The sequence below is a fragment of the Bubalus bubalis genome, chromosome 7 (genome assembly GCF_019923935.1).
Source record: "Bubalus bubalis isolate 160015118507 breed Murrah chromosome 7, NDDB_SH_1, whole genome shotgun sequence".
In the NCBI taxonomy this organism is placed as follows: domain Eukaryota; kingdom Metazoa; phylum Chordata; class Mammalia; order Artiodactyla; family Bovidae; genus Bubalus; species Bubalus bubalis.
The window spans coordinates 81,868,055-81,891,972 of NC_059163.1; the positions used below are offsets into that span (position 1 = coordinate 81,868,055).

The window sequence follows — 23,918 nt, forward strand, 5'->3', positions numbered from 1 at the left end:
TCCTACTTCTATTTGAAACGTATTTCATCCTATCTGTACTATCTCTTTAAAAGTGATTCACAGGATTTTATATTTAAGAAATATTGTTAACATCTATGAAATATTTCTGAACATGTTAGGGAAATGTCTTTTCTCGAAAGAGTGAATAATACTGCCCACCTTCTCTGGTTAGCCCAAAGCCTGTTGCTGGACCTCACTCTAGTCACTAACATGTTCTGTAGCATACGCACATTCTGCCTGTGTGCAGATGGTTCCTGTTATCTATGAAACCCCATGAATGAGTTTTCAGAAAAAGACAAAGAGCATAATTTTTTGAAAAAAATGAAATGATTTCTTTTTATGAAGCAATGGATTTACAAAGCATATCTTTCACACAGTTCTCAAAAACTTAATTCTAAGTGATCATAAAGTTACAGTCAACAAACAAAGCATTTTAGTTTTCTTGGTTTCTGTCCTATTGATCATTAGCCCTAGTATAGATGATTTCTGATGGACTCAGCTTCCTAAATTGATTTCCAAAACTTGTTAAGTGATTACCATTAGAATTTTTTTTTTTTGGCCATGTGTCTTGCTATCTTTAGCATGTGAACATAAATATGGGATGGTGCTACACGATTGATTTTGAGCTCATGTCGAGGGTAAAGATGTATCATATAGTATCAGTCGTTTTCCTCGTGCCCACTAGACGGGCTGATTGAACTTTGAAGTTGTTGTATGTCATCTGCATGCGACATTAACACGCCTTTTCTCTCTCAGATTTCCTGGCCCTCCACCTGTCAACAGCGCGGCCCCCGCCTACCCACCATACTCGCCCTCAACACAGTCGTCATATCCAGGTCCAGGGTCCACTTCGTCCGTCGCCCAGCTGGGCAGTCAGCTCAATGCTATGCACATTAACAGCTATGGTAACAATTTCATTTTTCACGATTATTGACTGCCTTGTCTCATGAGTATTTTTAGTAAGAAACTTTTCCCTCAGATTCAAAATAGAAATATCTCTGGTATACCATATTGAACTAATTTTGGACGTTTTCATATAAATTATCTGTATTATGTATGGCAGTAATTTTTTTTTCCAAATTATGTTGCCATTTATTTCAAGGTAAGTGGAGGACCCGCAGAATACCTTACATTCAACACTACACCGATAAAAAACAAAAAATACTGACTTCACAAATAAACATTAGAACAGTGAAATTACTTTAAGAAATATAAGTTTTAACCCTGTGTTTATTATGAGGCCCACAAATCAAAAATATAATACTCTTAGTTTCACAGTGCATTTTAAATTCTGCATTTAGATCATGGGAGGAATGGAAGCTCAAATGTTTTGAGGCAGAAAAGATTAATAGAGAAGACAGTTACAGTACTGAGATGTTCATCAGTAGAAATGCTGTCTATTTTAGGAGCCATGGACGTGTTCTCTGGGACAACTGCAGGGTCAGCCATTGATCTGGATGACAGATGTTTTCATTCCTTATAGTTAGTTTCTTAAAAGTATCAGTAAAACTCCCCTCAGAATATTTCCTTTTACTGGTTTCAAAATGGGTAAATCTTCAAAGCAACTCAGTTTCACATAATCAGAGGAAGGAAAAAATAATCTGGTTCTACAACTTCAAATATGACTGGATAGAATTTTTGTTGCCAGTCCCTTCTCCTTTGTTACCTCTTCCTACTTCCAAAATCCATTCTATCAAGTCAAGCACAGGATGCAAATAATTTATTGACCTGAGTAAACAATGCTTGTTATGTAAAAAATTTTTTTCTGTATGGTTTTCTATACTCTGCACCAGACAAAGTTCAGTTGCTTAGTTGTGTCCTACTCTTTGTGACCCCATGGACTGCAGCACGCCAGGCTTCCAGTCCACTTTTCATGATAATTAATGGCATGTATCATGAAAAGTGGATGCAACTGAGTTAAAATTTATCCCTCTAATTTTCTATCATTATAAATGTAGCTCTTTTAAAATTCTTCACTTGTGTAAAATACCCCAAATAGGATTTGTGTTACTTTCCAAATGATGATTTCTTCTTGTGGGGGAAATGTTGACTTGTAAGAGTGCCTTCTTGCTTTACTCAGGAAAAGGAGTGTCCCTGTTGTATGTATGTGGTAGAAGTGAGAGAGCTGTGGGGTGTGGTGTTTAGGTCGGCTGGTCTGTTTTTCCTAGGTTCAGGGGTGGCCCCCCCCGGTCAGGGCCCACCTGGGCCTGTGTCAGCAGCATCGTTCCAGGGGCCTCCACAGCCTCCACAACCGTCCATTTTGCAGCCTGGATCTCAGATTCTGCCCCCACCGCCCACTGCGCTCAATGGTCCCGGTGCCTCACCCTTGCCTCCGTCAACGCACAGAGCAGACGGGCTCCCTGGGCCTGCTCCTCCGAACGCCCAGTACCAGCCTGCACCTCTCCCAGGACAGACCCTGGGCCCTGGATATCCTGCACAGCAGGGTAAGGTCGCCTCAGGTTACCTGGGGGTACCCTTAATTGGGAATCAGGTTTGTTCCTATGTTACTGCTGCTGCTGCTGCTAAGTCGCTTCAGTCGTGTCTGACTCTGTGCGACCCCACAGATGGCAGCCCACCAGGCTCCCCCATCCCTGGGATTCTCCAGGCAAGAGCACTGGAGTGGGTTGCCATTTCCTTCTCCAGTGCATGAAAGTGAAAAGTGAAAGTGAAGCTCAGTCGTGTCCAACCCTCAGCAGCCCCATGGACTGCAGCCTTCCAGGCTCCTCTGTCCATGGGATTTTCCAGGAAAGAGTACTGGAGTGGGGTGCCACTGCCTTCTCCGTACTAGACATCTATCCCTTACTATTTTTGAATAGTGTAACCAGTAAAAAGAAGAGGGGAACTGTAGATGCTTGTTTTAATTCCCTGCCTTATTTAATATGAGAAATGCAGCATGCTCGACTGAACAGCATAGTATTGTCAGTGAGCCCTCCATCTGTGTTTTGGGGTTATAGTCATTTCTTTTTAAACTTTCTTCCAAGCAGCCAACTACGGGCCCCCAGTGGCAGGTGCACAGCTCTCCTACCCGGGAGGATTCCCAGGAGGGCCTGCGCAGATGGCCGGCCCACCGCAGCCCCAGAAGAAGCTGGATCCCGACTCCGTTCCCAGCCCAGTAAGTGCTCTGCTCTCCGTCTCCCTCACGAAGAACCCACTCTTCATTCAGTGTTCTCAGAAGCTCTTCAGTCTGTCAGCGTTTACCCTGTCCTTTATCATCCGAGCACAACACCCATCACGTGGGTGAGCCTCGCTTCCCTCTGTGGATGTCCGGGGTGGGGAGGGCGCGTCATGGTATACCAGAGGTCTCCATGAGAGAGGCAGCCTATGTGGGCTTGTTTGGTATCATGTAATCTTGGCAGGATCCACTGATGTTTATTCTCATGTACATCAGCAGTATTTATTGATAGTTAATGATTCATTTGTAGTAAAAATATATCTATATAAAAATGCTATTTTCAGAAACTAAAAGATCCTTTCAGGATACCCATAGGAGTGAAAGTACAAAGTATTTTCAGTTCAGTTCAGTTGCTCAGTCGTGTCCAACTCTTTGCGACCCCATGAATCGCAGCACGCCAGGCCTCCCTGTCCATCACCAACTCCCAGAGTTCACTCAAACTCACGTCCATTGAGTCGGTGATGCCATTCAGCCATCTCATCCTCTGTCGTCCCCTTCTCCTCCTGCCCCCAATCCCTCCCAGCATCAGAGTCTTTTCCAATGAGTCAACTCTTTGCATGAGGTGGCCAAAGTACTGGATTTTCAGCTTTAGCATCATTCCTTCCAAAGAACACCCAGGACTGATCTCCTTCAGAATGGACTGGTTGGATCTCCTCACAGTCCAAGGGACTCTCAAGAGTCTTCTCCAACACCACAGTTCAAAAGCATCAATTCTTTGGCACTCAGCTTTCTTCACAGTCCAACTCTCACATCCATACATGACCACTGGAAAAACCATAGCCTTGACTAGACGGACCTTTGTTGGCAAAGTAATGTCTCTGCTTTTGAATATGCTATCTAGGTTGGTCATAACTTTCCTTCCAAGGAGTAAGCGTCTTAATTTCATGGCTGCAATCACCATCTGCAGTGATTTTGGAGCCCTCAAAAATGAAGTCTGACACTGTTTCCACTGTTTCCCCAAAAGTATTTTACATATTTTTAAAAACTGGTTTAAATAAAATTAGAGCTATAACTTATTCTCCTCCACCAAAGTGATTTTCTTTAGAAGAATACTCTTTAGTAACTGTATCAGTCAGCTTTGTTAGGTTTAGTCTGCATATCATACAGTCCTCAATTTAGCTTATATCCACAAAGATTTATTTATCACCTAAGTTACCTGTAAGCTGCATTAGCTGCAGTTTGATTTTAGATTCTGCTCCATACGCCCTTATCACTCCAGAATCCAAAGTGAAGGGGCATCCCAAATGGGGACATGTATTATCATGATAAAGGGAGAAAAGGAGGAAAACTGGTTAAAAGGTGCAATAGCTCTTAAAGCTTCCAGTCAGATGTAACACACGTCAAAATCACTCACACGTCCTTGGCTGAAGCAAGTCGTATATCAAAGCCTGACGTCAGTGGTGGAGGGATATAAATGTTTGCCTCAGAAACTGGGCATCTTGTGGCTCTGAGCAGGGATGTAAACTCCTTTGGAGTAAGAATGAAATCGTTTACAGTTAACTTTCATCTTTGAAGTGGTTTTATAAACATGAGTAGAAAAATTTAGAAAGAGACTAAAGAGCACTAAGAGATATTATGTTTATATTTTATATTATTTATAACCTAACTTTTGTATTAACAAATCATCAGAAAACTTAATAGCTCAGAAGTGCCATTTATTAATGCTCATGAGTCTGGGCAGGTTTGCTAATCGGGGCTGGATCTGACTGATTTTGGTTGGGCTTGCTTTGTGCATGTGGGGTCAGCTAGAGGCTCGGCTGGAGTCTGGATGGTCTAGGATGGTCTGTGCATTTTCTGTGGTTGCTGTAGCCAAGTACCATGAACTCAGTAGCTTAAAGCAACAGAACTCTCTTGTCTTTGAGTTCTGGAGGTGGTATGTCTGAAGTCAGCGTGTAGGCAGGGCTGTGCTCCCTCCAGAAGCTCCGTGAGAGAGCCTTGTCTCTTCCTTCTTTGGCTTGTCTCATCATTCCAGTCCTCGCCTCTGTGGTTACATCACCTTTCCCTCTTCTCTGTGTCTTTTCCTCCAGGTGTCAGTCTCAAAACTGCTTGTGCCTCTCTCGTAAGTTTCATGTGATTCCCCTTAGGATCCACCAGATAGTCTAGAATAAGCATCATCTCTCAAAATTCTTAAATTCGATCAATTCTTTTGCTATGTGCAGTTTTTGTTGTTTAGTCAGTAAGCTGTATTCGATTCTTTTGTGACCCCATGGGGTGTAGCCCACCAGGCTCCTCTGTCCATGGAACTCTCCAGGCAAGAATACTGGAATGGGTAACCATTTCCTTCTCCAGGGGATCTTCCCAACCCGGGGGCCAAACTTGCGTCTTCTGTTTTGCCAGCAGATTCTTTACCTTCTGAGCCCCTGGGAAAGCCCCATATGCAGTGTCCTTACTGATGATCATATTTCCAGCCATTACTTTTCTAGCTTAATATTGGGTTGGCCAAAATGTTCATTCAGGTTTTCCTATACGATGGTATGGAAAAACCCAAACGAACTTTTTGGCCAACCCAATATTAAATTATTCCACTTGAAGAAGTATCATGTATTTGTGTGATTTGCAGTTTAACTTCTTATTTCTCTGCTTGTATGTAACATCTGCAGTCTCTCTAGGTTGTTTCACTTCATTCTCTGATGCTTTTGACACCCGGTTTGTTGTTAATCTCTCCAATACTGTTTCTGTTGCAGTTATTGGCAATTTTATTATCCGTCTGTAGACTCTTCCATCTCCAGTGTCTCTCAGCTCTTGATCTTCCTTCCTTCCGATGTGCTTTTCATCTGCCCCACATCTAGTCTTACCGTGGCTCCTGTCATTGCCAGGACTGTGTACCTTCAAAGTCTCAGTTGAAAACATCCCATCCTGCAACCGCTGCGTCTTATCTTTTCAGCTCATTCCCTTCAGGACTCAAACTCCCATAATACTTCACCCACCAGGATTTACAGTCTACCACTTTTTCTTGATTCCCATCACCTTCATCTTCTCACTTCCCTAATGCAGCTTAGACTACGTGATCCATAATTATAAATCTATCCCTTGCGTCTTCCACTCTGAATTCCTTTGCCCCCTCCCTCCACTGGATTCATCTAGAAAATTCCCAGGTGTTGTTAAACTAACTTTCCACCTACTCTGGTTAGGTGACGGCAACTCGAGAAAGATGCATGCCATGCTTACTGGTCTCACTTTGAATTCATAACCACTAAACGAAAGTGAACGTATAGTTGCGTTTTTCTAAAACCGGGCTGCGTGAAATACTAACTGGTGGAACATTTTAAATTGCTGATGCCTTGCTCCCAGCCCGCCACATTATGATTTAATTGTACTGGGCCTTGGGGTTTTTCAAAGTTTCTCTATAAATTCTAATGTGCAGCAAGTTTGGAGCCCATCACCCACCTCAGCTGACCCCCTTCCATTTCCCTGGATGACTGTCATTTCTTCTCTCTTGAAACTTATGATACTACCTTTCCCTATTCTGACTCTTTAATGATCACCTTGCTTCTGAGAAAATAGAAGAAATGCAGAGAGATGCTCTGCATGCTTCATTTCCGCGTCTCCCTGGGTCTGTGCCCGTTTGCCCCTCTTCCTGCTTAGTGTGAATAAGCTTGTCCATACTCCTAACCAGGGCTGTCACCTCCACTTGTGCCCGGGAATCCATCCTTTACGGCCTTTCAAGAACAGCCTCCCAGAAAATGTTCGCTATATTAGAGTTCTCAAAAACAAAAACAACCACTAGGATATATGTCTCTATATGGAAATAAATTTATTTTAAAGAATTGGTTTGCTTGATTGTCGGGGACTGGCAAGACCAAAATCTGCTGGGCTGGCCAGCATGCTGGAGACACAGGAAGAGCCGATGTTGCAGCTGGAGTCTGAAGGTGTCTGGAAGCAGAATTCTCTCTTCCTCTGGGGACCTTGCTCTTTTTCTCTTCATCCTTCAACAGGTTGGATGAGGCCCACCCACTGCTTCACTCAAAGTCTACTGATTAAATTCTAATCATATATTTTAAAAAAATACCTTCACAGCAAGATCTGGACTGGTGTTTGTGACTGGGTACCGTGACCTAGCTACATACACACACACACACACCCCGTTGTGTCCCAGGCCCTCCCTGCTCTTCTGCGTCGCGTCAGTCACACCAGCCGCCTTTGTATTCCTCAGCCAGATGTCCTCCTGCTCTAGGTCTTTACACATGCTGTCCCCTCTGCCTAGACCTCTTCCCCGACATAGATGCAGAGCGCGGCTCAGTTCTGTGTTTCCTTCACGTCCTGTTTGCTCATCCCTGAGCTCACTTGCACCCTTATCCACGTCGCTCGTATCCATAGCACTTATTACCTCACATAGGGTGTATCTGATTTATGCATTTATCTCCTGTCTTCCAAACTAGAATGTCAGCTCCAAGAGGTCCAGGATTTGGTTTTGTTCACTAGTGCATCCCTAACACACAGAACAGGGCCTAGTACAGAGTATGCACTCACGTATTTGTTGAATGAATGTTAACAACGAAAGCAATAAGCAGTATATGTTGTGATTTATTTCAGAGTCCTAAAATATACACATACAAATCAGTCCAATAGTATTTTTATCTTAAAACGGTTCTATGAAGACCTACAAGACCTTTTAGAACTAACACCCAAAAAAGATGTCCTTTTCATTATAAAATTCTAGGTGCCACCAAAAACTGTTAAACATAAATGAATTCAACCAAATGCAGAACAGAAAATCAGTTGCAAACCTCCTGCATTTCTATACATTGACCACAAACTATCAAAATAGAAATTAAGAAATAATCCCTTTTACAGTTGCATCAAAAAAATAAAACACCTAAGAATAAATTTAACTGGGGAGCCATAAGACCTGTACTCTGAAAAGTATAAAACATTAATGAAAGAAATTGAAGAAGACACAAATAAATGGAAAGACATACCCTGCTTATAATTGAAATAATGAATATTATTAAACTGTTACCCAAAATAACCTTCTTATTTAATAAATTCTCATCAATGGATGAATGAATAAAGAAGGTATGCCTTTCAAATTTGGCCATAAAAAGTAATGAAATATTGCTTTTTGTGATAGCATGGATGGACCTTGACTGTTCTATGTTAAGTGAAAAGGTCAAACAGAGAAAGACCAGACACTGCATAATATCACTTACATGTGGAATCTAAAATAACAAAAAAAAAAAAAAAAAAAAAACAAAAAACTAATGAAATACCAATGCCATATGGAACCTGCTTATATTCTTATTACCAAAGTAGAATGCTTTTGCTAACTAAATTAATTCTTCCTTCTGGAAAGAAAGATGTGAAATCATATTTTCTGATCTGTTGCATGCCAGTCCTGAGCTAAAGGCTCACTACACTTCCGGATGGTGGTCTTAATCCACATTTTTGGAGTTGAGGACACTGGTATCACCATCAACTCTTCCTCACTCTCTAATCAGCGGGAGGATTATCCAGAGTTTGAGCCCTTCCCGTCCCCCTCTTTCTCTAACCATGCCAGAGTGCACATGGTTCTGCTTTAAGCACCTGCCTTCGTGGTGCACATGCATCTTACTATCTTGCCTCCCTTATCTGTCTTGTTCCTTTATCTCAGGAAAATCACTTTCTTTTTTTTTTCTCTTTCCTGATTCTATTTTATGAGAGCAAAATACTCTATTCATAGCAGAGAAGTGTGAAAGTGATTTTAGTGGCACATCTTCTGGAGGAAAAAGAAATCCATAAACTTTGAAGTGGCATTAGCATTATCAGGTGTTACTGTCAATCAAGCTGAAAGCCTTGAAGAACTGAGGCACACTCAGAACCTCTGTTGAGATTTCTCTGTGGTGCTTTATGCCTAAGCTGTTTTCCGAGAACATGGATTTGAGGTTTAAATAAAAGGTCTATTTTTAATAATCAGAAAAAGAATATATACATATGAATCACTTTGCTGTATACCTGAAACTACTATGATATTATAAATCAACTATGCTTCAACTTAAAAAAAAAAAAATCTCCTAACAGAAAAAAATGAAACCATTGCTTAATCCAATAAAAACTATATATTTAGAAATTACTAGAGCTGTTGTATTTCTTACTGTCTTTGTAGTATTCTTGATCTCTTTGTAGTATTCTAGCAAAGACGTGTATTTATTTAGAAGTGTATAATTACCACTTGTTTTTGTTTCTTTGGAGGCAGTGCTTTGTAAGTTGCAAATGGCTAATTTAAAACAAACTTTCTGGAAGCATAGTCTATTTGGAGACTGAGAGCTATCTATGTTCAACATATAGATTATTGTGGTTTTTACCTCACTTTCATATTTGACACTTCATTGGTTGAAATAATGACAGTAAGTGTTGATAATAGAAAAACTACTCCAGTTTTGAAGAAACCAGATGACCCCTGTGGTTGAACTATAGAGTGTGATCAGTGTTTTGGTTTTTCTGTTTGCTTCTTTTCTTGGCCCATGGTAGCTTTTAGTCTCGTTTGTATCTTACAGTAGTTGTGTTTGGAGCATGTTCAATACCCTTAATTGAATAAGAATTTAAATCCTGTGAAATTAAAAAGAAATGTGTGGATTTAAAAGCAGGCTAAGTCTATTTCTGATATGTTGTAGAAACCAATGATGTCAATGCCAACTGGGGTATGGATTGGACGAGATGGGAGGGGAAATGGAGCAGTAACATTTCAGAGTTACCTGACAGTTTTCATATTAGTAGTAGTTTTTTTTTTTTAATTGAAATATAGTTGGTTTACAGTATTGTGTTTCAAATATACAGCAAAGTGATTCAGTTATACATATTTTTCAGATTTTTTTCCCATTGAATACAGTTCCCTGTGCTATACAGTAAATCCTGTTGTTTATCTATTTTATATATAGTGACGTATATATGTTAATCCCAAACTCCTAATTTATTTCCTACCCTTTCCTCTTTGGTAACCATAGATTTGTTTTCTGTGTCTGTTAGTTCGTTTCTGCTTTGTAAATAAATTCATTTGTATTATTTTTTACATTCCACATTTAAGTGATATCATATATTTGTCTTTCTGTCTTCACTCAGTATGATAATCTCCCAAGTCTATCCATGTTGCTGCAAATGGCAATAGTTCATTCTTTTTTATGGCTGAATAATATTTTGTTGTACATTTATATACAAGATCTTCTTTATCCATTCATCTGCTGGTAGACACTTAGATTGTTTCCAGTAGTCTCAGCTATTGTAAATAGTGCTGCTATGAACATTGGAGTGCATGGTATCCTTTTTAATTCATTTTTATCTCTTCCAGATATATGTACTCAGGAGTGGCATTACCATGTCATATGGTAGCTCTCTTCTTAGTTTTTTGAGGAACCTCCACACTGTTTTCCGTAGTAGCTTACCAATTATATTTCTACCAACCATGTAGGAGGGTTCCTTTTCTCCACACCCTCCCTGGAACTTATTATATATAGACTTTTTGATGATGCTATACTTTTTGATAATGACCAGTGTGAGGTGATTTACCTCATTGTAGTTTTGATTTGCATTTCTGTAAATAACTAGTGATGTTGAGCATGTTTTCATGTGCCTGTTGGTCATCTGTGTGTCTTCTTTGGAGAAATATCTATTAACATTCAGGTCTTCTGTCCATTTTTTGATTGGCTTTTCTGTTTCTTTAATATTGAGCTGTATGAGCTCTTTGGATATTTTGGAAATTAGCCTCTTGTCAGTCACATTATTTGCAGTCCATAGGTTGTCTTTTTGTTTTATGTATGGTTTTCTTTTTTGTGCAAAAGCTTTTACATTTGATTAGGCCCCATTTGTTTATTTTTGCTTTTATTTATTTTGCCTTGGGAGACTGAGCTAAGAAAATATTGCTACAGTATATGTCTGAGAATGTTTTACCTATGTTTTCTTCTAGGAGTCTTATGGTGTCATGTCTTATATTTAAGTCTTTAAACTATTTTGAGTTTATTTGTGTATGTGGTGTGAAAAATTGTGCTAACTTTTTATTGATGGCACGACTGAGCGACTTCACTTTCACTTTTCACTTTCATGCATTGGAGAAGGAAATGGCAACCCACTGCAGTGTCCTTGCCTGGAGAATCCCAGGGACGGGGGAGCCTGGTGGGCTGCCGTCTATGGGGTCGCACAGAGTTGGACATGACTGAAGCGACTTAGCAGCAGCAGCAGCAGCATCCAGTTTTCTCAGCACCACTTTCTGAGAAGGCTGACTGTTCTTCATTGTATATTCTTGCTTCTCTTCTTGAAGATTTAATGGAATGTAGGTGTGTGGGTTTATTCCTGGGTCTGTTCTGTTCCATTCATCCAGGTATGGTTTTGTGCCAGCACCACACTGTTTTGATTATAGTAGCTTCATAGTGTTGTCTGAAATCTGAGAGAGTTACGCTTCCTGCTTCGTTCTTTTTCCTCAGGATTGCCTTTGGTAATTCTGGGTCCTTTGTGGTTCCATATAAATTTTATGATTATTTCTCCTACATCTGTGAAAAATGCCATGGGCAATATGATAAGGATCACATTAAATCTGTAGATTGCCTTGGGTAGTATGACCATTTTAACAATAGTAATTCTTCCAATCCAAGAGATGCGATGTCTTTCCATTTCCCTTTGTCTTTCTAGTGTTTCATTGTTAAAGAAATGTAGCAGATTTCTGTATATTAATCTTGTACTCTGCTGCCTTCCTGGGTTCATTTGTTAGTTCTCATAGTGTTGGTATGGAGTGTTTAGGGTTTTCTGTATAGCGTATCATGTCATCTGCATATAGTAACACTTTTACCTCCCAGGAGCACAGGGCCTGTGCTGACTCCTCCTCCCTAACCCTCATCCTTTGGTACTACGGAGTTACAAGGGGGATCATTCCTGCAGCTTTGGTTGTATAAGAGATCTTCTGCCAGCTTTCAGTTAGTACTCTCTGAGAATTCTTCCACGTGTAGATGTATTTTTGATGTGTGTGGGAGGGGGTGAGCTCCGCGTCCTTCTACTCTGCCATCTTGATTTCCCCCACACTAATAGTGTCTTTAAATTGCATGTTCTCCAATGTAAATATTCCATTCTGAACGCTCATCTCATTTCTCCCCACTTTCCCCTCTAAATTTTTACTCCCTTTTTTTTTTTTTAGTTTCTTGTCACTTTTATCCTGTAAGAAAGACGTGAGGGCAGGGAGAAGATAAAGAGGAAGAGAAAGATCCTTTTATTATTAGAATTCCTTGCAACTGGTCCCTGGACAGTTACAACAGAAGGACAATATTTTGTGCCTATATCTTCACCAATAAATGTTTTAGTAGAGAAATACAAGGTGTTTCAAAGTAGAGGACAAAACTTTGGGACTTTTCTTTCTTCTCGTCTCTATATGGTAGGCAAAAACCATATGGGAACACTTGATATTGTTTGTTTCTTGTGTCTCAAGGAGCAGGAATGTGGTGGGGGAAACTTGAAAGGCAAATTAAAGATTAAGAGGGATTTGAGGAGAAAAGTCAGGGCTTCTTTAAGTTATACGTTGTAAATCATTTCTTCTGAATTTAACTATTTTTAGCTTTGTAGAGTTTTCTTTAACTGCAGAAAGTATTTTTTTTTTAAATGTTATTTTCAATTTCTTCTCCAGTGAGAATCCTTTCCCAAAGAACTCTTACCTGTGATCCCAAGAAACAAATTGAATAAAAATAGATTTCCCTGAAAGATCAGAGTTGGAGCTCAAGAGTATTACAGAATAGAATTTGGAAGCTACTAGCTTAAGGTTGTGAAAATAAAGAAAAGTGAGGCTGAAGATATGATGGATTCTCAGTGAGAGTTTGATTTGAAATCAGCTGAAAGGATTTAGAAAATGCCTGTGTGTGTGTGTGTGTGTATAGGGAGAGGGAAATGTTGACAAGTCTAAACTGACTTTAACTTGCCCTTGACTTCTTACTTACAGATCCAGGTGATTGAGAGTGACAGAGCCACCAGAGGGGGACAAGTTTATGCCACCAACACCAGAGGCCAGATCCCTCCACTGGTCACTACAGACTGTGTGATACAAGACCAAGGTATTCTTCTCTCAGTTACCTTTCTGATTGAGCTCTTAGTATTTCTCACCATTTTTTTTTTTTTTTTTTTAAAGCAAATGCACAGATACCCTCCAAAAATGGTTTCACTGATGGGCCACCCCTTTATAGGTGGTAACAAGAAGTAATTCGTCATTAATCAAATATGGAGAAGGCACTGTCAGCTGAGTTCTTGTTGAAATCTACAAGTTTAAGAAAATTTTAAATTTTCATTTATGGGTTTAAATGTGTTCATGCCTTACTTTGGTTTATTTACTACAGTTGGAACCTGGCAGGATGGCGTGAGCAGACAGTAGGGAATTAAATATTTGACTTAATTAAGCCAGTAGACTTGGTTCTAGCCCCAGTGACATTTCTAAAATAAGTCCTTTAATGTTTTGGGCTCTGGTTTCCCATTTTAAAACTGGATGAGGAGAGGCTGAGCTCTGTCTCTACTGACTCTATCCCAGGTTTGCTATCAGTTTCATATTTCTGTTAGACTTTGTCCAGGTTTAATCAGGGAATGTATTATTTTGTTTATGGCAAGTTAAAATACAGCCTGATGCAGTGTGCCATCTCAGATTCTGAATTTAATGGAGTGTATACTTGGTTCTAGAAATATAGCATTGGTACACAAGCAGGCGTGTCGTCTCATCTCAGAGTTGCTGAGTCAGCCAGTCTCCTGGTGCGACTCCCCTTTCGTGAGTCCATCCTGTGTTCTGCCTTCAGCATGGTCCTTTTGGAGCTTGCAGCACCGTGAGGCAGAAAGAGCTCGGATTGGGAGTTTGGCACGCCTGCACGCAGACCCGGGTTCTCTTCCTTACTGTCCTGAGCTTTGCTCATCCCACCTCTTTGAACCTCAGCGTTGCCCTCTGTAAGACGTGGGAACTAAGACCTGCCCTACAGGGCCAGTGTGAGGATTGGGGGTGACTCTGTGTGCTGCGTGTGTCTGTGTCTGTATCCTTGCGTTGTTGTTCAGCCACTAAGTCGTGTCCAACTCTTTGCGACCCCGTGGACTGCAGCACACCAGGCTTCCCTGTCCTTCACCATCTCCTGGAGCTTTCTCAAGCTCATGGCCATTGAGTTGATGATGCCATCCAACCATCTCATCCTCTGGTGCCCCCTTCTCCTCCCACCTTCTATCTTTTCCAGCATCAGGGTCTTTTCCAATGAGTCAGCTCTTTGTATCAGGTGGCCAAAGTATTGGAGCTTCAGCATCAGTCCTTCCAATGACTATTCAGGATTGATTTCCTTCAGGACTGACTGGTGTGCATACATGGAAGTATCTTTATATGTATGTGGGGTCTTGACCTGTAGAATGGGTTGATATAGATTACAGATGATGTTACTGTTAGAGATACTACTATTAAAACAGACTTCAGATTACTTAATTTCCTCTACTAAAAGTGATTTGTTCCTGATTACTTATAGAATCTATCCAAACTTGTTAAATGAATTCATATTTATTCAGTACTTAAGACCTGGTAGGTTGCTGCTAAGTCACTTCAGTCGTGTCCGACTCTGTACGAACCCATAGACGGGAGCCCACCAGGCTCCCCCGTCCCGTATGAAATTGCTGATTTTTTCTGTTTTGTTGACCGACAAAAATGGCAGTTTCATTTCAGCCTAATAGTAAGTGTTACATTAGTATTTTTTAATATTTTAGTTGGAGGCTCTTTACAGGCCTAATCTCTTTAACAGCCTCATCTCTCACCTGTTTCTTTCTTTACATCTGCCTCAGCCATACTAAACTCACCCCCTTCCCCTCATGTCACCGATTCTCACTTTGTGCTATTATCTCTGCAACAGATTAGTACTGTTTTTGTTCACCATTGTACCTCTAGAAATTCACCTGGTATCTAGAATATAATGGTCACCCAACAAATATTTATTGAACAGATGTACTTGGTATATATAACTCTAACCCTTTTAGTTGGGAAATTCTTAGTTCTTCCAAACTCATTCTAATTTTCCCTGAGAAAGCTCCTCTAATTTCTTCCCCCACAGTGCTTCATAGACACTCCTATTATAACCCTGTTCCATTAAATTTTACTGTGGTTTGGCTCATCTTTCCTACAAGGCTATGAGCTACTTAGAGCAGGATCATGCTTGTTTGTTCATTCATTCACTTACTCATTCAGCAAATATTCAGTACCTATTACCATTGTGGTTAATATTTATTAAGTGTTTGCTATGCATTAAGATGTCTTCTGAATACTTTATGCATATTAATTCATTTAATCCTCTCTGTAACTTGCTGCTGCTGCTGCTAAGTTGCTTCAGTCATGTCCGACTCTGTGCGACCCCAGAGACGGCAGCCCACCAGGCTTCCCCATCCCTGGGGTTCTCCAGGCAAGAACACTGGAGTGGGTTGCCATTTCCTTCTCCAATGCATGAAAGTGAAAAGTGAAAGTGAAGTCGCTCAGTCGTTCCCGACTCTTAGCGACCCCATGGACTGCAGCCTACTAGGCTCCTTTGTCCATGGATTTTCCAGGCAAGAGTACTGGGGTGGGGTGCCATTGCCTTCTCTGGTAACTTACTGAGATAGGCATTAATCTCATCTTCATTTTACAGAATGTGAAACCAAAGCACAGAATGCTTAGGTAATTTACCAAGATACTCAGCTAATGGGAAGCAAAGCTAGAATTTGAATCCCAGCATTCTGATGCTAGAAGCCATGCTCTTAACTACTCACCTACTGCCTCAATTCAGAAGTAAGAGACACAGTGCTGTTCTTTTCTTTCCTTTCTTTGGCTGTGCCTGCAACATGTAGGATCTCAGTTCCCTGACCTGGGATCAAACCTCTACCCCCTGCCCTGGGAGCACAGAGTCTTAACCTCTGGGCCGCCGGGAAAGCCCCATGGTCTTATTCTTAGATGAGTGCACGGTCTGGCAGGGAAAAGATATAACTAAATATTAACATTACAATATTATGGTAATATTATAAGAATAAAATGAATTTTGCTGTGGGAACTTGGACATGCAGTAACTAGCCCAGCCTGTGCTGCTCGAGTGGGGCCAACTAAGCTGAGCCTCGAGTGAGCAGGTGTGGACCAGAACACAGGTGGGGAGCTCGGGAGAGGAGAAGGTCGGCAGCCAGCAGAGACGGCTGTGCTGAGGTCTGGCAGTGGGAGAGCGTGCATGTGTTAAGGAGCAACACCTGCAGAGTTTTTTGTTTTTGTATTTTTTTTAACATAGAGGTGATTTTTTAAAATTGCAGTAAAATACACATAAAATAAACTTTGCTGTGTTAATAATTTTAAGTATACAGTTCACAGTGTTGTGCAACCATCCTGATTATCCATTTCCAGAACTTTTTCATCAGTCTACACTGAAACTCTCTACCCAATAAACCACTGCTCCCCACTCCTCCACTCTGCCAGTCCCTGGGGTCTTCTGTTTTACTTTCTGTCTCTCTGAATGGTTTACTTTCTGTCTCTGAATTTGCCTAGTCTAGATGCCTCGTGTAAGTGGATTTGTATAATATTTGTCCTTTTGTGTCTGGCTTATCTCACTTAGCATAATATTGTCCAAGTTTGTCCATGTCGTAGCGTGTATCAGAAGTTCATTCCTTTTTAAGGCTGAGGGATACTCACTCTTATGTATATACTGCCTTTTGTTTATCCATTCGTCTTTTGAAGGACATTTGGGTTGTTCCATCTTTTGACTCCAGTGCACAGCTGTAGCCACGAACACTGGTGTACGCGCATCTCCGTGAGTCCCTGCTTCAGCTCTCTCGGGTGTATGCCTAGGAGTGGCACTGCTGGGTCATAGAGTCCATATAGGGGAAGCTAGGAGGACGGAGTGGAAAGAGGAGGAAGGAGGTGGCGAGGTCTGGATTATCATCAGCTCTCCACAGCCTACAGCCCAGCCCTTGGCAAGAACGGAGAGCTGCCTGGCATGGAGAGAGAGCCCTGCAGTTGGGCAAGTCACACCCGTTTGCTGTGAAGCCCCTTTCTCTGGCTGATTTGCTGTTACATATTAGTAGACTTTTTAAAATTTTATTTTTTTAATTGAAGTTAAATTGATTTACAGTATCATGTTAGATCCAAGTGTAGAGCAGAATGACTCAGTTATATATATATATATTCTTTTTCAGATTCTTTTCCATTATAGTTTATTACAAAATATTCAGCATAGTTCCCTGTGCCATACAGTAGGTCCTCACTGATTATTTTATATATAGTGGTAAGTATATGTTACTCCCAGCTTCCTAATTATCCCTCACCACTCCCTTTCTCCTTTGGTAGCCATTTGTTTTCTATGTCTGTGATTCTGTTTCTGTTTTATAAATAATTCACTTGTGTCCTATTTTAGATTCCACATATAAGTGATATCATATAATATTTGTCTCTGACTTAACTTCACTTAATATGATAATCTCTGGGTCCATCCATGTCGCTGCAAATGGCATCATTTCCTTTTTATGGCCGAGTAATATTCCATTATATATATGTACCACATCTTTATCCACTCATCTGTTAATGGACATTTGGGTTGCTTCCATGTCTTGGCTGTTATAAAGAGTGCTGCAGTGAGCATTGGGGTGCATGCATCTTTTTGAATTAGTTTTCATCTTTTCCAGATATATACTCAAGAGGGACATCAGTGGGCCAAGTGGTAACTCTAGTTTTAGTTTTTAAAGGAATCTTCATACTATTCTCCATAATGACTGTACCAGTTATATTCCCACCAACAGAGTAGAGGGTTCCCTTTTCTCCACATCCTCTTTAGCATTTATTATTTGTAGACTTTTTAATATGGCCTTTCTGACTGGTGTGAGGTGACACCTCATTATAGTTTTGTTGTGCATTTCTCTAATTATTAGTGATGTTGAGCATCTTTTCATGTGGGCTTTTAGCCACTTGTCTGTCTTTGGAGAAATGTCTGTTTAGATCTTATGCCCATATTTTGATGAGGTTGTTTGTTTTTGTGATATTGAGCTGTATCAGCGGTTTGTATATTTTGGAGATTAATCCCTGTTGGTTGCATCGTCTGCAAATATTTTCTCTCTTTCTGTAGGTTATCTTTTTGTTTTGTTTATGGGTTCCTTTGTTGTACAAAAACTTTTCAGTTTAATTAGGTTCTATTTGTTTCTTTTTGTTTTTATTTCCAGTACTGTAGGAGACAGATCCAAAAAAAAATATTGCTGTGATTTATGTCAAAGAGCATTATGCTCTTATTTTCCTCTAGGAGTTTTATAGTTAGTGTTCAGTCTTACATTTATTGATAGGTCTTTAACCCCTTTTGAGTTTATTTTCCTGTTTAGTGTTAGAGGATGTTCTAATTTCATTCTTTTCCATGTAGCTGTCCAGTTTCCCTAGCATGGCTTTTTTTCAGGTACAGTTTTTATTGATTGGTCTGTGGCTCTGCTGGGTCTCCATCGCTGCAAGGTTTCTCTCTGTGGCTGGGATGGGGGGGCTGCTCTCTGGCTGCGGTCTGCGGGCTTGTCACTGCCGTGCTTCTCTGGTTGTGGTGCACAGGCATCAGCAGTTGCAGCTCCTGGGCTCTAGAGCACAGGCTCGGTTGTGGCACATAGGATCTTCCCGGACCAGGGATCGAACCTGTGTCTCCTGCATTGGCAGGTGGGTTCTTTACCACTGAGCCACCAGGGAACTCCCCGAGCACCACTTACTGAAGAGACTGCCTTTTCTTCATTGTATATTCTTGACTCCTTTGTCGTAGATAAATTGACCCTAGGTGCGTGGTTTTATTTCTGGACATGAGTAGTCTTTTTAGTATGAAGCCCATGGGTCTCAGAGACATAGAAATTCACAGATATAAGTAAAGTGTTGAGACTGAAGGAACCTTGGACTTCATCTGCCCTGCTCTCTCACTTTGCAGATGTGAGCGCACTGAGGTCCTGGTAGTTTAAGTGATTCGGCCAGGGCTGCACAGCTGGTTAGCAGAGAAGCCAATAAAGAGGTGCACCTGCTTTAAGAATATCACTTCTTTGCCTTTGGCTGCAGGATCTGAGTTTAAGACTCCATTTCTCCCTTGATTCTGTGCTTCTGCCTGTCCCGCAAGATCCTGTTCAAGCAGTGCATCCTTTGTTTAGTCACCTGTGACCCATGTGTAAAACTCATTGCCTCCCTTGGGCCACTCTGTAATCGATTTGGTCTTCTGTGATTCTTACCTGCCATTTTGCAATTGCCCGCTTTATTTGCTTTATTTGTTTATTGTTGGCTTTGTTGCTCTTCATCGCCGTGTGGGCTTTTGTCTGGTTGTGGCGAGTGGGGGCTACCCTCCAGGTGCAGTGCGTGGGCTGCTCACTGCAGTGACCGCTCTTGTTGTAGCGTGCAGGCCGTCGGGCAGGTGGACTCGGGAATTGCAGCTCCTGGGCTCTAGAGGACAGGCTCTGTGGCACATGGGGTCCTCCTGCATCAGAGACTGAATCTGTGTCTCCTGCATTGGCAGGTGGGTTCTCTACCACTGAGTCACCAGGGATGCCCCCAATTATCTGCTTATCATTCTCTTCTACCAGACCTTAAAGCCAGAGGCTTCACCCTCTCCTGCCTCTAAGCCTCTAACTTGGGGATTACCTTCATAAATATTTGTTGAATGAATAAATTACTGAATGTTTTTTAGTCAGTTTATCCCATAAGTTTCTTTATTAAGAATGTCAAGGGATTTTGGATCTTAATTACCAAGACTGCTAAATTATCTGCTATAAACATACCTTTCATGCCCCACTTTTGCATACCTGCTTAAGAAATAAATTCTTCATTGCTTTTTAAAAATTTATTCTTGGTGTGCATTAGCTTCTTGTAACAAGTTTGTTTAGTCACCTTCATGAACTTGTTCATATGCATATTTCATAGTAAAAAAAAGATTTTTAAAGATAACAAATGCTCAAATTCAGTGTATTATTGGAAATGTTAACTAGTGAAAGTTGAGTACAATGAACAAATGAACAATTAAAATACACTTTAAAATATTCAGAAACTCTTATTTCCCGCTATGTATAACATTGTGTGATAATGAGGAGGTAGGTTTTATCTAAGTTATACGAAATATACAATAATAAGGGTTCAAGCATCTTTACATTTATTACCTAATATTTCTTCTATTCCTGATGTCAAAACTCTTGTTTTACCCTATGTCAGTATTCAGTTGGACTCTACCTGTCTCTGATCTTTCTTCCTGCTCCCAGAAGCTATCTAGTACATTCTGAATAATTTTTTTAGGGTATCTATTTGATCATATGAGTGGCTCAGTGGTAAAGAATCCACCTGCCAATGCAGGAATAACAGGAGATGCAGGTTGGATCCCTGCGTCAGGAAGATCCCCTGGAGGAGGAAATGGCAACCCACTCCAGTGTTCTTGCCTGGGAAATCCTATGGACAGGGGAACCTGGCAGGCTGCAGACGATGGGGTCACAAAGAGTAGGACATAGCTGAGCATACACGCACACGCATTGCTGGAAAACATCCCTTCATTGCCCAAGGGAAAACAGGATTGGTCTGAACTCTTGTCCAAACTCACGGCTTCATGACCTGGACCCAGCTGGTCTGGGACGTAGGAGAGACTGTGATAGGTTCTAATACCCCTTTTGCCACTTCTAACCCTTTGACTTTGGTAAGTCACTTAACCTCCCAGTGTCTCAGTTTACTCCTCTGTAAAATGGGGTCATAGGGTATCAGTGTCACAGGCAATTGTGAGACTAAAATGAATTTACATATAGCAATCTTAGAATGATGCCTAAACCATTGGCATTGATTGTTATTATCCTTGTTGCGAGTGCCACCTTTCTCCCCTTTATCAGATTCTCTGCAGCAGGGCCCCCAAACTGGATTCAGCCTACAGACATGTTAATTTGTTATACAGAATAATTTATTTCTGTTTGAATTAGTTGCCATTATATAAAAATCAAAATTTTTATGTAAAAACCCAGATTTCTGTCTGGTCCCCCCAAAATTAAAATGTGTAAATAATAGATTAAATATGAAAGGAAGCTCAGCTTCTCGGGTCCAGCCTTCCCCTCGTTCCCGACCCACCTGTGCAGTGAGGAGTGGCCAGAGAAAGGATGAGAGGTTGCAGACCCGGCAGAGTGACCGCTCATCCTTCTTTCAGCTGCTTACGTCCTCCTTTCTGAGAAAAGCGCACAATCAGAAGAGAACTTCTGTGGAGTCCCACCATCGCATCAGCCCCCATTCATCATATGTCCTTGTGCTCTGCCTTCTGACTCTTGGCCATAAATGTGCTGCAGTTGAAATCTCCTACTGTGTGCCACTCAAGTGCACTGCTACCCTAAGTCTCCCCCCTCTCTCTTACGTCTCTAACATTTCTCTTTCTTTTACAAAGCCTTCCCCTATCTTAAACAGTGTTTTCTCGATCCACCTCCTTTACCAACTCCCCCCTTTCTTTGCTCTCGGGTGATCCTCCGTGCAGGGCAGCAAAGGAGACAGAGACGTGAAGAACAGACCTTTGGACGCAGTGGGAGGAAAGGGTGGGATGATTTGAGAGAATAGCGTTCAAACACACATATCGCCGCGTGTGAAATGGATAAGCAGTGCGGCTTTGCTGTGTGACGGAGAGCACACAAGCTCGTGCTTTCTGCAGCCTGGGGGCGCGGTGGCACAGGGATACCTGTGGCCGACTCGTATTGACCTGTGGCAGAGATCATCACGGTATTGTAAAGTAATCATCCGCCAATTAAAGTAAATATATTAAAAACCTTGAAAGGATTATTGCGTATTTGGCACCTGCCTCTCCCTCCTAAACTCACTGTGAGCAGCCTCCCTACCCTCCTCCTCCTCACCCCACCATCCCACCAAAAGTCTCTCTCCCGGCTCTCCAGCCCCGCTCCAGCCCGCGGTCATGTTGACCTGGCGTCAGCGCCTTAACAGACGGTTCTGCCTCTTCCTTGATGTACTTTCTTCACCTCCAGCACCCCCAGACTCCCTCGTTTGTACACTTCTTGGTCCTTCTGCTGGTTTCTCCTTGTCTCCTGGCTTCTTTATGTCAGAGGACTCTGGGCTCAGTCCTCACTCCGCTCTTCTCTGGCCACTTTGTGGTTTTTAATCTAGTTTCCTGGCTTTGAATACTGTTTATATGCCCAGAACTCCCAAATGTGTCTCTCCATCTCAGCTTTCATCCCAGCGCCAAGACCTTGTGTGTTTGACTGTTTACTCAGCGTCACTGCTTGATCACCTAATAGATTTCCCAGATGGACATGCCTGGAGCCAGATTCCCGGTTTCCACCCACGGGCTCAAAAAAAACCCCTTCCCTTCCCGGAGCCTTTCTCTGGTCAGTTCGTGGCAACTTCGTGCTTCTGATTCCTCAGGCCAAAAACTTCAGAGTCACCTGCGTCGGGCTGATTTGGTCTCTGTGACGTCTCTGAATTTCTCCCCAGCTGCCCCAGGCACCTCATCCAGCCTCACCAGCCTCCTGACATTCCTCTGCCAGCCCAGGCTAGCCCTGTCCCGACACCTGCGGGCAAATCCCTTCCCACTTTGGGGCCTTTGCTCCAATGATGCCTTTTGAAGAAGACCAATTCTGTAACTGTTTAAAATTGCAGTCTTTCCCCACTGTGGTACCCCTCCCCCAGAGGTGCTTTTTTCCCATAATGTTTGTCATCTTCTAAGGTCCTGTGTAATTTACTGGTTTTTTTTAGATCTGTTATTGTCCGTGTCCTCTGCAAGAACATAAACTCTACAAGGGAGCACCTAGGACTGTATCTAAAAGTAGCAGACAATCAATACACACTTGTTTGATAATTACATTCTTTTGCCAAAATATATTGTGATTTAATTGTTAAGTTTATTTTAGATAAGTTATTCTAGTGATTTAGAAATATTCACGCCATGGATATTGGGTTTCTTTAATTTCTTTTTAATTGGAGGATAATTGCTGTATAATGCTGTGTTGGTTTCTACCATGCTGCTGCTGCTGCTAAGTCACTTCAGTCGTGTCCGACTCTGTGCGACCCCATAGACGGCAGCCCACGAGGTTCCCCCGTCCCTGGGATTCTCCAGGCAAGAACACTGGAGTGGGTTGCCATTTCCTTCTCCAATGCATGAAAGTGAAAAGTGCAAGTGAAGTCGCTCAGTCGTGTCTGACTCTTAGCGACCCCATGGACTACAGCCCACCAGGCTCCTCCATTCATGGGATTCTCCAGGCAAGAGTACTGGAGTGGGGTGCCATTGCCTTCTCCACCATAAGTATACATATATCCCCGCCCTCTTGCGCCTTCTTCCCACTCCCCCATCCCACCCCCTAGGTTTTCTCAGAGCACTGGGGTGAGCCCCTGTGTTATGTGGCAGCTTTCCACTGGCTATCTGTTTCAGGCATAGTGATGTATGTATCCCAGCGCTACACTCCAAATCTGCTCCTCCCTCTCCTTCCCTCATTGGGTCCGCAAGTCTGTTCTGTGTGTCTCTGTTCCTGCCCTGCAAATAAGCTCATAAGTGCCATTCCCATGGGTATTGTTTTAATACTCATGCATGCTGTGAAAAAAATATTTGGTCAGGAAACTTGGTGTATTTTAAAAATAGATTTGGGTGTTTTAAAAAATTTTTCTATTATAAATAGAATTTTAATTTCTAAATTGAATTACAAGTTGAGGAGAACATGGTCAAATGGAATTCTATTTGACACAGTATAACTAGCTGATATGAAATGGTATACAAATGCTTACCTTTCTCATAACGGATGTGTTGATAGGAGAGGATGAAGAAGGAATTTTATTCTTATGTTTTGTGTCTTTGCTTTACTTTTCCCATTGAATCTAAATACCTCTCAAATCTCT

At 41.6% G+C, this 23,918-nt stretch overlaps 1 protein-coding gene across 2 annotated transcripts in view; it reads left to right on the plus strand.

Annotated features, from left to right (window-relative positions):
- Positions 1 to 23,918, plus strand: part of SEC24D (SEC24 homolog D, COPII coat complex component) — a 116,073-nt gene that overhangs the window by 16,696 nt on the left and 75,459 nt on the right. The window contains exons 4-7 of one of the 2 annotated variants that reach the window (XM_025290263.3): positions 757 to 905; positions 2,169 to 2,444; positions 2,982 to 3,112; positions 13,059 to 13,170. In XM_025290263.3, the coding sequence (XP_025146048.3) occupies positions 757 to 905; positions 2,169 to 2,444; positions 2,982 to 3,112; positions 13,059 to 13,170 (668 nt within the window). The remainder of the gene's footprint in view (positions 1 to 756; positions 906 to 2,168; positions 2,445 to 2,981; positions 3,113 to 13,058; positions 13,171 to 23,918) is intronic. The other variant, XM_006065086.4, reaches the window with a different exon arrangement.